The following is an 11,048-nucleotide window of genomic DNA, read 5'->3' on the forward strand; positions in this document are numbered from 1 at the left end:
GAGCCATGTGTGTCAAATGGCATATCTGACACAATGGGCTATGAAAGAGTTTTAATATGCAGCAGAGCCATTTAACAATGTATTCTTCAGGGTACTTTAATTCCTGCTACTAATCAAGACTAACAAGATAATAAAGAAAGATATATGACCCATTTTACTAGCAGACAGGGCTGCAAGACAGCTCTATTGAAAAATTTTCCCCGTTATCTCCTTCTTGTAAATCTTTCAGTATGGCTGAAGCTGTTCCTGGCATTGTGTTGATGAACATATATACGCTGGCAAGTTCAAAATGGGAACTTTTGGATTCTGGTTTCATTTTATTTTTAAATGACTGGAGGTTTCAAGTGCTGTATCTGTAGAAAACTTCCCCTCAAAAAGTGGACGGGGAATTCTTGTAGAACTGTTAATTCATGATTGTATAGCACAGAAACTATGAAAGTAGTGAACATCTAACTCCAAAGAGACTTTCTTAATTCTGATGCAGTGGTGTGGTGTCAAAGTGGTATTTCCAAATGAGTAGAGAGGAATTTTTAAAATCATTTGCTGTGGGCCTGTTAGGAAATCATTTATATTTTAGAAGAAAAAATCCATAATCGTTTGTTTTCTCATGTACAATTTACTGAAGTCAATTAGGTTTGAAATCAGTTGAATTAAACTAAAATGGAATTGGATGTGCATAGGTTTTTCTGTGCACAATACTGAAGGACCTGGTTGTAGATACACCCGTGATTTTTAACTGACAAATTCCCAATCAAGGAAGATCTATAAACTTGGGGAAAACATGTGACTTCCTTTTTGCATTTATCCAAGCTGTAAATGTCACAGAAAATTGAGAATTAACAGCAGTTACTCCTGTATACTCTGTGCTATCTTTAGGAACATCTAAACAAATACAAGCTGTTTGGGGTGGTTGTTTTTCCACACAAGATGAATACACAACCAGTTTTATAGAAATCTAAGGGCAATCTTCCATCCTTCACTGTTTCCTTTGTACATTTATTATGAAGAATCTTACAAACACGTTTAGCCACTGACCATTTTTTGTTGTATTTTCTCTATGCAGGAGATTTTGCAGTGCTACTGAGTACGGGCCTCCCCATGAAGATTGCAATTTTGATGAATTTTATAAGTGCACTAACGGCGTTCTTAGGGCTCTATATTGGCCTTTCTGTGTCAACAGATCCATGCATTCAAAACTGGATTTTTACTGTTACAGCTGGAATGTTCTTGTATTTATCTTTAGCAGAAATGGTGAGAAATTCTGCCTATTATTATATGTTCCTTCTAACAGCCACATCATAGATGAGTGTCAAATGAATGCAGGAGGATGAACTTGAAGGGAAAGGAATTTTGTAGGCATCTTAGGAAGAGCATGTCTTCTGCCCTGTATGTGAACGGAGCTTAGAAGAATGGTCTGGTTTTATTTGGTGTCACTGTCACTATAGGTGTAATAGTAATGAAAGGGTGAAATAAAGCTGTAAAGAGGGTAACATACAAATAAGACACAGAGGACTTTTAGACAGGTTAACATTATCAATAGAAGAATTAGAGATAACTGAAAATAACATAAAGAAACATTTGAAAATGAATGACTTTTTAAAAATCTCGAGTAACTTGATAACATTTTTCTTTTTGCTCCTTTTTCTCTGTATATTCTTAATCCATTATTTCAGCATGAATTTGCAGTTTCTGAGCTAAAATGTGAGATGTTTATCCTCTGCCCTCTTTGGCCTGCCTTTCTATCTCAGAGAGGTTTGCACGAGTTCCTAAGCAATTCAAAACCCATTAGATTGTCTCATAATTCCCATCAGTTTTCATACTCCTATTTCAATAGCAATGACCTAACTATAGGAAAAAAATGTGAAAACACATTAGAGAGGGAGAGAGAGGTCTAAGGACTGCAGAAGAATGTTATGGAGTCATAACTCATGAAGGTGCCTCAAGACGCATCATTTATTGAAGAGGTGGCTAAATGTACACTCATAACAACACAGAACTTAATTACCTTTCCAGCTTACTATAATTCACAGTGTCATGCTTTTTAGGTAATGTATATTAATATACAGTTGTTTGCAAGCTTCTGAGCAAAGACTGACCTTACTATGTCAGTAGATCCAGAGGGGAAAAAACAAGTTTTCTTTCTATGAATTTTTACTTTTACTTTTACTTTTACTGTGCTTTTCTTAAGCTTGACTGTCTCTGTTCTGTTAACTACCACTCCCCACCTGGTGCCTATGATAAGAGTAATATTTGAAACCTGATATGCCATGTCATTATTATTACCTATTTAAAAATCTGCTTGTAGTCCTTGGCCTTAGACCTTGGGTGTATTTCAGTCCATTTTTTTCCTACTATAATAGAAGTAATATGAACGTAAAATGCTCCCAAGAGCTTATGAGGGAGCTGATGAAGGACTGTGGATGTATCAGCTGTCTGGATCGAGGTGGTGAATAGCAGACAAGAACACTGTGTACCAAGCTGCATAGTTGCGTCTTGTTCTGACAGAGAAATTTGGAAGTTATGCTGTCTTCCTATTCAGTGTGCATGGTTTCAATAACGTGGCTAAGGGCTTAGTCATATTTTTCCTATAGCGCAGGATCAGAATCGATCAGTGATCAAACTCCTCTAACAACACCATGTTTTTTACTTGTTCTTGACTCCATAACCACGATGTGAGTTGAAGAAGAGAGAAAGAGAAGAATCTTATATTTTTCTCATCTCCTTCTTATGAACAAGGTATTCCAACCAGCTTTTCTCTGCTTTTGCCAAAAGAACTGCCATTGGGTTTTCTGGAAGTGTAAGCACTGAATATCACGGGGAATCTATAGATCTGAAAAGTTTCAGTTGTTTGCATAGGCCATCTCAAAAGAAAATTTGCAGTGCTTTATATTTTTTCAATTTTCAATTTCAAGTTTTTCAGTTTTCTTCACAGGAGTAACTTCTATTCACTGTTGTGTTTCTCATTAAAAAACAGCAATTATCAGTGTGCCTGACAAAGGTGTACAAGTACCTAATGGTGTGCAAAGCTATAATTATAAGAATCTGTTTTCTGAGCTTTCACATACACATCGTATTGGTTAAATATGGGACATGATGGAACAGTCACTGATTTTTGCTTTGGGGAAACACTGAGGGATAGGAGATGGAGGCTCACTGACAGGACAGCACTGTGAGACTGCTGCACCAGTAGAATGTGCAAAATTATTTCTGTTCTTCTGTATCTAAAAATGGTATTCTGGCTCCATTTACAAGCATGGTAAACGAATTAATTAAAAACCTGGGGTGTAGGGCAAGGGATAAAATGATTTATAGCTTTCATCATTTTACCCAAGGAAGTTTGCAAAATTTTATCTTCATAGACATCAGGGAGGGCAGAAAGGAGGAGCATTTTGTCTTGTGACTGTATGCTCCAGTGAAATATTACATTGTAAATTGATGGCTTCAAGATATACATGTAAGTCAAAACCTGTAACATCATGGCTTTAGATGTTGTTTAACCAAAATTAAATCCCCTAAAAAGCAGCTTTTTATGAGCAATATAGAGAGATTTTTTTGTGCCTGACCTCTGCCTGGTTTTTATTTATATGCAAAACAAAAAGCATATTCTGAACACTGATGTGCTGTCAGTTCAGATTTTGATTTACATCAGAAGTGTTTGCATTTCCTCCAGCTTAAAGATCTATGATGACTGTTAGACATATATTAAATACAATAATACGAGTTTTTAAGATGTGAATTTGTATTGTAATCTAAACCATTGCCTGGCTGTTGCAACGATTTAGGACGTCTGAGTTTGCCTGTTACTTTAAAGCAAACCTTTAAAGCAGAGGCAGACTTTTCACTATAAAGGCTTCATTTGGGCCCATATCAGCTTCCAGAGGAGATGCTGCCCATGGGAGGAGTCTGAGAGGGCGCAAGGGAAACGAATGAATTCATTCCAACACAGGCTATGAGTGGGGAAGGAAAGCAATACGATGGGAAGATGTCTGGACAGATGACTACTTTTTTTTTTTTTTTTTTTTTCTTCAGATTTTATTTTGTTTTGAAGTTCACATGAAATAGACAAAATATTAAAAAGTGTTGTACCAGGCCATGCCTCTGTTTCCAGAGGTGGACATGAAAATATTGGCAGTCATTAGTATCACTCCTGGTGTCAGTAAAACAAAACTGAGATCCTGAGCCTGAGGCATTATTTCCACAGAATCTATCAAGATGTATATTTTGTTTAAAACTTTGATAAAAGAGATCATGTAGGGTGGAAGGTCAGTGTGTAAGTAACTTTTAATATGATTATAAACAGCTGCTGCTGCTTTACTTGATTTAAAACTTTCAGAGATAATTATTAAAGGTTCCCCCCTCTCCCCCCCCAGAATATTAAATAGATTGTTTTCCACTTATGTGCTTACTAGACCCCAAGTAAGTAGGAGAGTTGCCAGTTATTTCAGTAGGAGCAGGATTGACCCTATATATAGTACAGAAACAAAATAACTCAAACTAGTTTATTCCCACAAAAGGGAATAACTGATTTTACTAAATAAGAATTTCCTTACAAACAGCTGCACAAAATTACTATTGACAAATTTTGGAATCTCATCCATTCTTGCTGGTGCTAGTGGAAGAACAAAAACGGACAGAATTTTGTTAATCTTTTCACTGTCAAGATCAGTGTAGTTACAACGTACAGAACTTGCAACAGATTAGTAGTTGCATCCAGAAACCCAGTGTTATGAAAGCCTTTTTTAAATGAAGTTTGTCTTGTTTTCCCATAAGACTTTTTCCCAGAGATGAATATATCTGGCTCTCATTCTGGTGTCTTATTCTTTTTTTAGCTTCCTGAAATGACTCATATTCAGACTCGGCGACCCTGGTTGATGTTTCTTCTACAGAACCTTGGATTACTATTAGGCTGGCTTTGCCTCTTACTCTTGGCTATATATGAACAGAAAATTAAAATATAAGTTTTCTTTTGGAAATCTTGAAGTACCACTTATGACAGTGGATAGTTGTTCAGTTTTGTAATGTCTGCCATAGCATTATATAAATTAAGTTTTCAGGATTTTTATATCTGAACAGTAGATAACTATGCCAATTTATTAACTTATTGTTCAGACCTTGGATTTTTTCTTGTAAACGTAAATGTTTAGAAATATATTTTATTTGTTACTGAGTTTCCCAGATTCCCATGCTCAAACTCACAGGAGCTTCTGATTAGTTTTTATTGAGACTGTTCTGGTTGAATGCTCTCAGCGATCACTGCCAGTCTGATAGAAGAAAAGAATAAAGCACATTTAAATGCAATAAAGTGGACTAACCATAGTTGAATTATTCGAAGCAGGAAACTTTATTGTCTCTTAGTGTAAGAAATAAATGTATTTATACAAAACTAAAAAGTATAACAAAACTAAACTGTTAAACTGCATGCAGCAATCTGTTTATAGTATCTATCTTGTTCACTTTGCCAGCATAATGAACTTTGGTTGTCTTGCTGGTCCAGTGTAGCAGGTAAAAATGAAAAGTTCTTGATCTAGAAATATGGCTTCTTTCCCTCAACATCCCTTCCAGATTTCTCAAATCAAGAGAATCTTCAAGCCAGATGTTGCTTTTAAGCCATCATTAATAAAAACCAGTAGTGCCTTCCAGCTGTGCCCTCTTAGAGATTGACTTCAACTCCTTCTAACCTGAGGGTTTTTTTGGTGTAATTAGACTTCTTGGTTTCAAGGGAATTCTGCATAAATTACAGATGACTCATTTAATTTTGCATTGCAGAATCAACCCTGAAACTAATATAAAAATTCTGTTCTAATTCTGAGGTGCTGAGCAGCTTCCAGGAAGTACTGAGCAACATTCATCATTGTGATGTCTGTTACTTACACACTATGAATTACTGGCATAAGAAGCCCTCCCCTATCTAATTTATGTTTTTATGTGAGAATTGAAATGAATTCCTTCTTCCTGCTCTGATGAACTGTGAAAATAGGGACAGCAAGTTACAGAAAAACATATTTTCTTTAGGCAAGTAAATGCATCTTTTTCTTCCTCGCCTTAATCTGCCTTGAAAAAAGGCTCCATTGTGATACTGTATGTCTGTCTTACAATATGTTTACTTGACAGCTCCTACTGGAGATACAATTATTTCTATATTACAGAGAAGATCATGTGCTATTCTGGAGCACGGTCAGTTCTCAGAGAGATATGCTACTTTATCATCAAAATCTAAAATGAAAAATATTGTAAATATTATGTAATAGCCTTGATTCATACAGCTGTGGATCCCTACTCATCAACAGGCTACCTTTGGGAAAAATACTGAAGATAATTATAAAGGTTGTTATGAAACCCATTTTCTGTGCCTGCTAGTTAAGAGAATCTGTAGCAAATACTCCAATGCACATCTAAGTGTATATTTACATACCTTAAAAACCTTGTCCTAAACAATTTATCCAAAGTCACACAGGAAGTTTCTAACTGACTGAGGAAATGAACCAATTTGTTTAAAGTCTCAAAGTAAAATACTAACCTGTTTTATGTAGGTGTGCAAATGTTATGACTGCTTTTTCTGTTGGTTTAACTTTGAAGGCTGCCTAGTCAGCTGACAAGCCTTAGCTTCTCTTTTCAAAGTTTACATTTTTCAGGAGTTTGTGCTTGTTTTTATGAAGGTAAGATTTTTTTAAAAGCAGTTTTCCAGTATTTCATCTGATTGTATTGGCACTGATTCAATGACCTTCAGCTGTGACAGTCAATTCAAGCAATAGCAGAACACCACTGGACGTAAGCAAAATCTATTCCTGTGTCAGTTGGTGTAAATGATCATTGGAAACTTGTTATTTCAAAATGCAGAGCTACTGTAATTTGAATGCTTATACATGGTTAATGTTCACTACAACAGGAAAAAAAAGTTACAAACATAAACATGTTTTGGCAATGTTATGATATTCTGGAATTGTTTTCTATCATTAATTTGTCTGAAAAAGGGCACTTAATTTCTGGCAGTGTGTTCTTTGAAGCTGCATGCAAGCAGAGGTTCACACTGAAAAAATCTGTGGACACAGTGTTAACGTCTCTTTGGAACATACCATCTTTTGACTATGGATAGATGTCAGATTTCTTGATCACATTTAACAAGTATATTCGTACAACTTCCACTGTGTGTGCAAACACACTGAACAGAATGCCTGTACCTTGTTTCTGCCACAGAGACAGTGTGCATCTGTATGAGAACCATTCAGTTACATTTTGTGGTGCTATTAACTCTGAATACCTGACAGCTCACTAGAATACAGAAGTTTGAATTCTTGTGGCACCTACAAGAGAACTTTTGTCACTACCAAAACTGATGCCTCTGCTCTAATTCAGCAGCTCTACAATTGGATACTGAGGATGGAGAAATATCAGATGTAAAGCAAATCTGGGCTATATTTCTTACAGGGTACTGGAAACTATTTCTATATATCACTGAACTGGAAAACTAAATCGGTTCAAATCAAAGAGATCCACCTGCAGGATTCATCTTTTTGCCAAAGCCCAAGAAAAGCAATTGAAGAACATGGGTTTATGTCCTCACAAGAGAGAAGGTGGTGCAAAAGTATTCCTACGATGCATTCTCTTTTGTTTGTTTTAAATTCTGTAGAGTTTATTCATAGAGATTTCAAACAAGGCTCTATTTAAAGCCAGATATTTCTTTCTGTTCCTCCAAACCTAACAGCCAGAACATATTATGCCAATGTTTTCATTGAGTCAAATCCTGAGTAAGGGCTGCAGAACTTCATCGCTTGCAGCCGCTAAATCATGGCTGGGTATCTTTCTAAGATGTATGTGATTGCTCAAACAGTTGTTACATGTTTGATGGAGAGATTACCTGGTGAAGTTTTACAGCCTGTTGGGCAGTTCTGACTAGATAATCATAGTGTTCCTATAAAACCCTAAAATATATCAATCTGTAGAAACAGGATTTTTTTCTGAAAGAAGAGGGTTAGCATTTCTGTCATTCATCTACTCTTAGTTTTCTTGCACTCTTATGATTAAAACAAACAAGAAAATATCTTGCTTTTCTACATAACTTGCTTTTTTACATAGACAGAAAATGGGAGATAAAAGAGAAGGTTTAAAGAATTTGTTTGTTACAGCGTCTTTTCCAGGAAGTTAAGTAGTAGAAAACCTCATAAAAAATAATTCTAATTCCAAATTACAAGGGTAAAAGTGTTGACTTTGTACCTTTTGTTTTGTATATGTTACACATTACCCAGTGACTTTTAAGATAAATAGTACCTTCTTTGCAGCCAGCTATCCTAATGCCCTTAGAAAGTTTCTGGAGCTCATCTGCATGTTTTAAATACTGCCATCTATTCCATCCCTGTATTTTATGCTTTAAACATGAAGGTGGCAACTCGCCAGTGAAGAAAAAAAGGTCTTTTTTAATAAAAGAAAACATGGTTAGTTTGGTATAACAACATATCCTTAAAAAACATACTTGTTTTTCTTTCACCTTGCACTGAAGAAAGCATATTATTGTAACACTTTATTAGCCTGCATTTAGAAACCAAAAACAGGTTTATGTCAAGCCAAGATTAACACTGATAATTTGTAACAAAAGAGTTATTTGTCAGTGTTTTTAACTTCTCTTGCTTTACTGTAACCTGTTGTCAAGTCTTCCTTTCATCTTAAAAATTATTTGCCTTCTATTTTGTTTGCAGCCTTAGGAATGTGACTACAGAAAGTACAAGCAGTTACACAATGGCTTTAACCAAAGCAGAAAGTCATGGAATGTGTTTTACTAGAGCCACCTTCGTTTCCTTCCCTCAAAGGAGCAAAAAACCCATGTGCAGAGCCACTGCTGTGAGTCATGCAGTACGAGCCTTCATCCTTTTATGTCTTTGATAAGAGGGCCTGCAAAGTCATGGCATAGCAGCCCAAAGTCAGTGCTAAGCTCCCTAGTGCGGGGGTAGGAGCACAGAGGGCTGTACAAAACACCCTAGTCTGGGGATAGGACACAGAGGGCTGGCTGCTTCCTGTGGGAAATAGATGACAGGACACAGTGAAGGCCAGGTTGCTACAGAGCTCTCCCTGAGAGACCTGTGTCTTGCTCCCACGTGCTTCAGACCAGCAGACTTTAATGGCTGCAGTGCAAGGATGAAAGGTTTTATAGCTGCAGCGTCCTGTATAAGCTTCTTTCAGAGCAAATTCCCAGACATTTCGTGTTGTCTTGGTTTTGGAGATCAGGGATATCATAAAAGTAATCTGGCTGATAACTCCATGAGTGCAGACTCCTGCTGCGCATCCCGCAGCATCCCAGCAGATAGGATGACCCACAGGAATATCACTTTTCTGCAGAGGAATCTCCAATGATGCTCTCATTAACAAAAGAGAAGGCCTCAAGTCAGGGCTGGTGTGCACATCTTGCCCCACCTTTATAGCACACCCATGTGCACACAAATGAGGCATGGTGTGGCAGTCCCTCCTTGCCAGAGTCTCAGAGCTGATGCATAGAGTGCTAAACATGGAACTATCTAGCAAAACAAATCTCCCTAGCAATCATCTACATGCTGGGCCAATATAGCACTGACCAGCAGTCATTCTGTACAACATGTCAAAAATTTTTGTCCTATTGAAGCTGACTTGGCAAATCACCCTCATCCTTCTCCTAAAGTTGAGCATAATCTTGCCTGGATTATCACATGACAGAGAAAGGTAGGTATAAGGAGTTGGACTAATCACTTACTGTAGTATATTCCAGTCTTAATTTAAGGCCACAACAATTTCTGCACTCTTTCCGTATCTGCTAATGCTGTGATGAAGGCACCAGGGCAATGTCTGTGCTGCTCTGCTGGGTACATGATGTGTGAGCAACGCCTGGCAATGGTTTCAGTGTCTCTGCCCTTGCATGTCAGACATGGCATCCACTGTCACAAAAACTTGTTGGTTTGTCAGGCAAGGACTTTCTAGTATTTGCCCTATCACCTGCTTGTTTGAGCTGTGCAAATATCATAACCCATAAATCAGTCCTATACAAGGACTTATTCTTCATCATCCACACTGATGAATGTTTGTTCAACACTGGAGCAATATATTGCAACTATTGTGACTTCTGAAGTTCAGAAAAGGCAACACAGCATTGGAAATTTCACTAAGAACTACAGAAGTAGAGATTATTACCTACACCATAGTATCAGCAATTTGATTCTTCTCATTTGAGAGACACTGCTATGAGTACCAGGCACAAACACAAGTCATTTTGTATCCACACTGCATTGTTTTGGTATAGCTCTGGTGGTCTTGGGTGGTTTTATTCCTACCATCTGGTACTCTGTTCTGCTTTCAGTACTTCAAAAGTCATCTACATATTTCTGCGTAAATGTTTAGTCTTAGCTCTGGAGCAAGAGCAAACCTACTATCCAGCTGCTGTTGCGATCCAAAAAGTGATGAGAATTTCATCTGTTAAATATGCACTCAGAAATAATCTACATATACAAGGTACAGCAGTTCAGCGGTAAATAGTTGTAATGACCAGAACATTTAGAAAAGCAGAACTGGACAGTATGCATCTGGTCATCTAATGTGCCCAGGTCAGTATAGCGGCACTTAGAAAACTTGACATCCACAGATGAGCTAAAGCCATGCATGCAATTTATTCCCCAGGTCCTGTACACATGAGTCCAGTGAGTATTAGAACAACTTTGTCATTTTCTTGGAGCTCATTTGTGACCATTTCTAATGGAACTTAGACAAGGCTTTAGAAGGAAAGATGCAGTGGAAAATAAGGCTTCTTTTATTTAGTTAAGAAATGAATACAAGTGGTGATACACTTTAAACTGCATAATGATTCATCATCCTGCACAAATGCAAAGCATCTCCTTTTCCACTTGGAGACAAACATGGCAAAATAGATACATACCAGGAAAGTCAGAACAAGGAAATGTCCAAGGAAGAAGATCTTATAGGTGACAGGGCAAATGCCAGTAGAAACAATAAATGTGCAAAGTCAATCAGCTCGTTGTAGTTCATTCTCTTTGGCAACCATAAGACCCACGCAATTCATTTTGCATGTTAGTGGA

General features: G+C 37.2%; 1 protein-coding gene across 1 annotated transcript in view; it reads left to right on the plus strand.

The window, feature by feature from the left end:
- Window positions 1-4,958, plus strand: part of SLC39A12 (solute carrier family 39 member 12) — a 29,873-nt gene extending 24,915 nt beyond the window's left edge. Inside the window, exons 11-12 of the mRNA XM_042817363.1 lie at window positions 1,064-1,251; window positions 4,830-4,958. Of these exons, the coding sequence (XP_042673297.1) occupies window positions 1,064-1,251; window positions 4,830-4,958 (317 nt within the window). The remainder of the gene's footprint in view (window positions 1-1,063; window positions 1,252-4,829) is intronic.
- The last annotated feature ends 6,090 nt before the right edge of the window (window positions 4,959-11,048 follow it).

The sequence above is a fragment of the Centrocercus urophasianus genome, unplaced genomic scaffold, assembly GCF_019232065.1.
Source record: "Centrocercus urophasianus isolate 14NV4802_14NV808 unplaced genomic scaffold, USGS_Curo_1.0 seq_16, whole genome shotgun sequence".
In the NCBI taxonomy this organism is placed as follows: domain Eukaryota; kingdom Metazoa; phylum Chordata; class Aves; order Galliformes; family Phasianidae; genus Centrocercus; species Centrocercus urophasianus.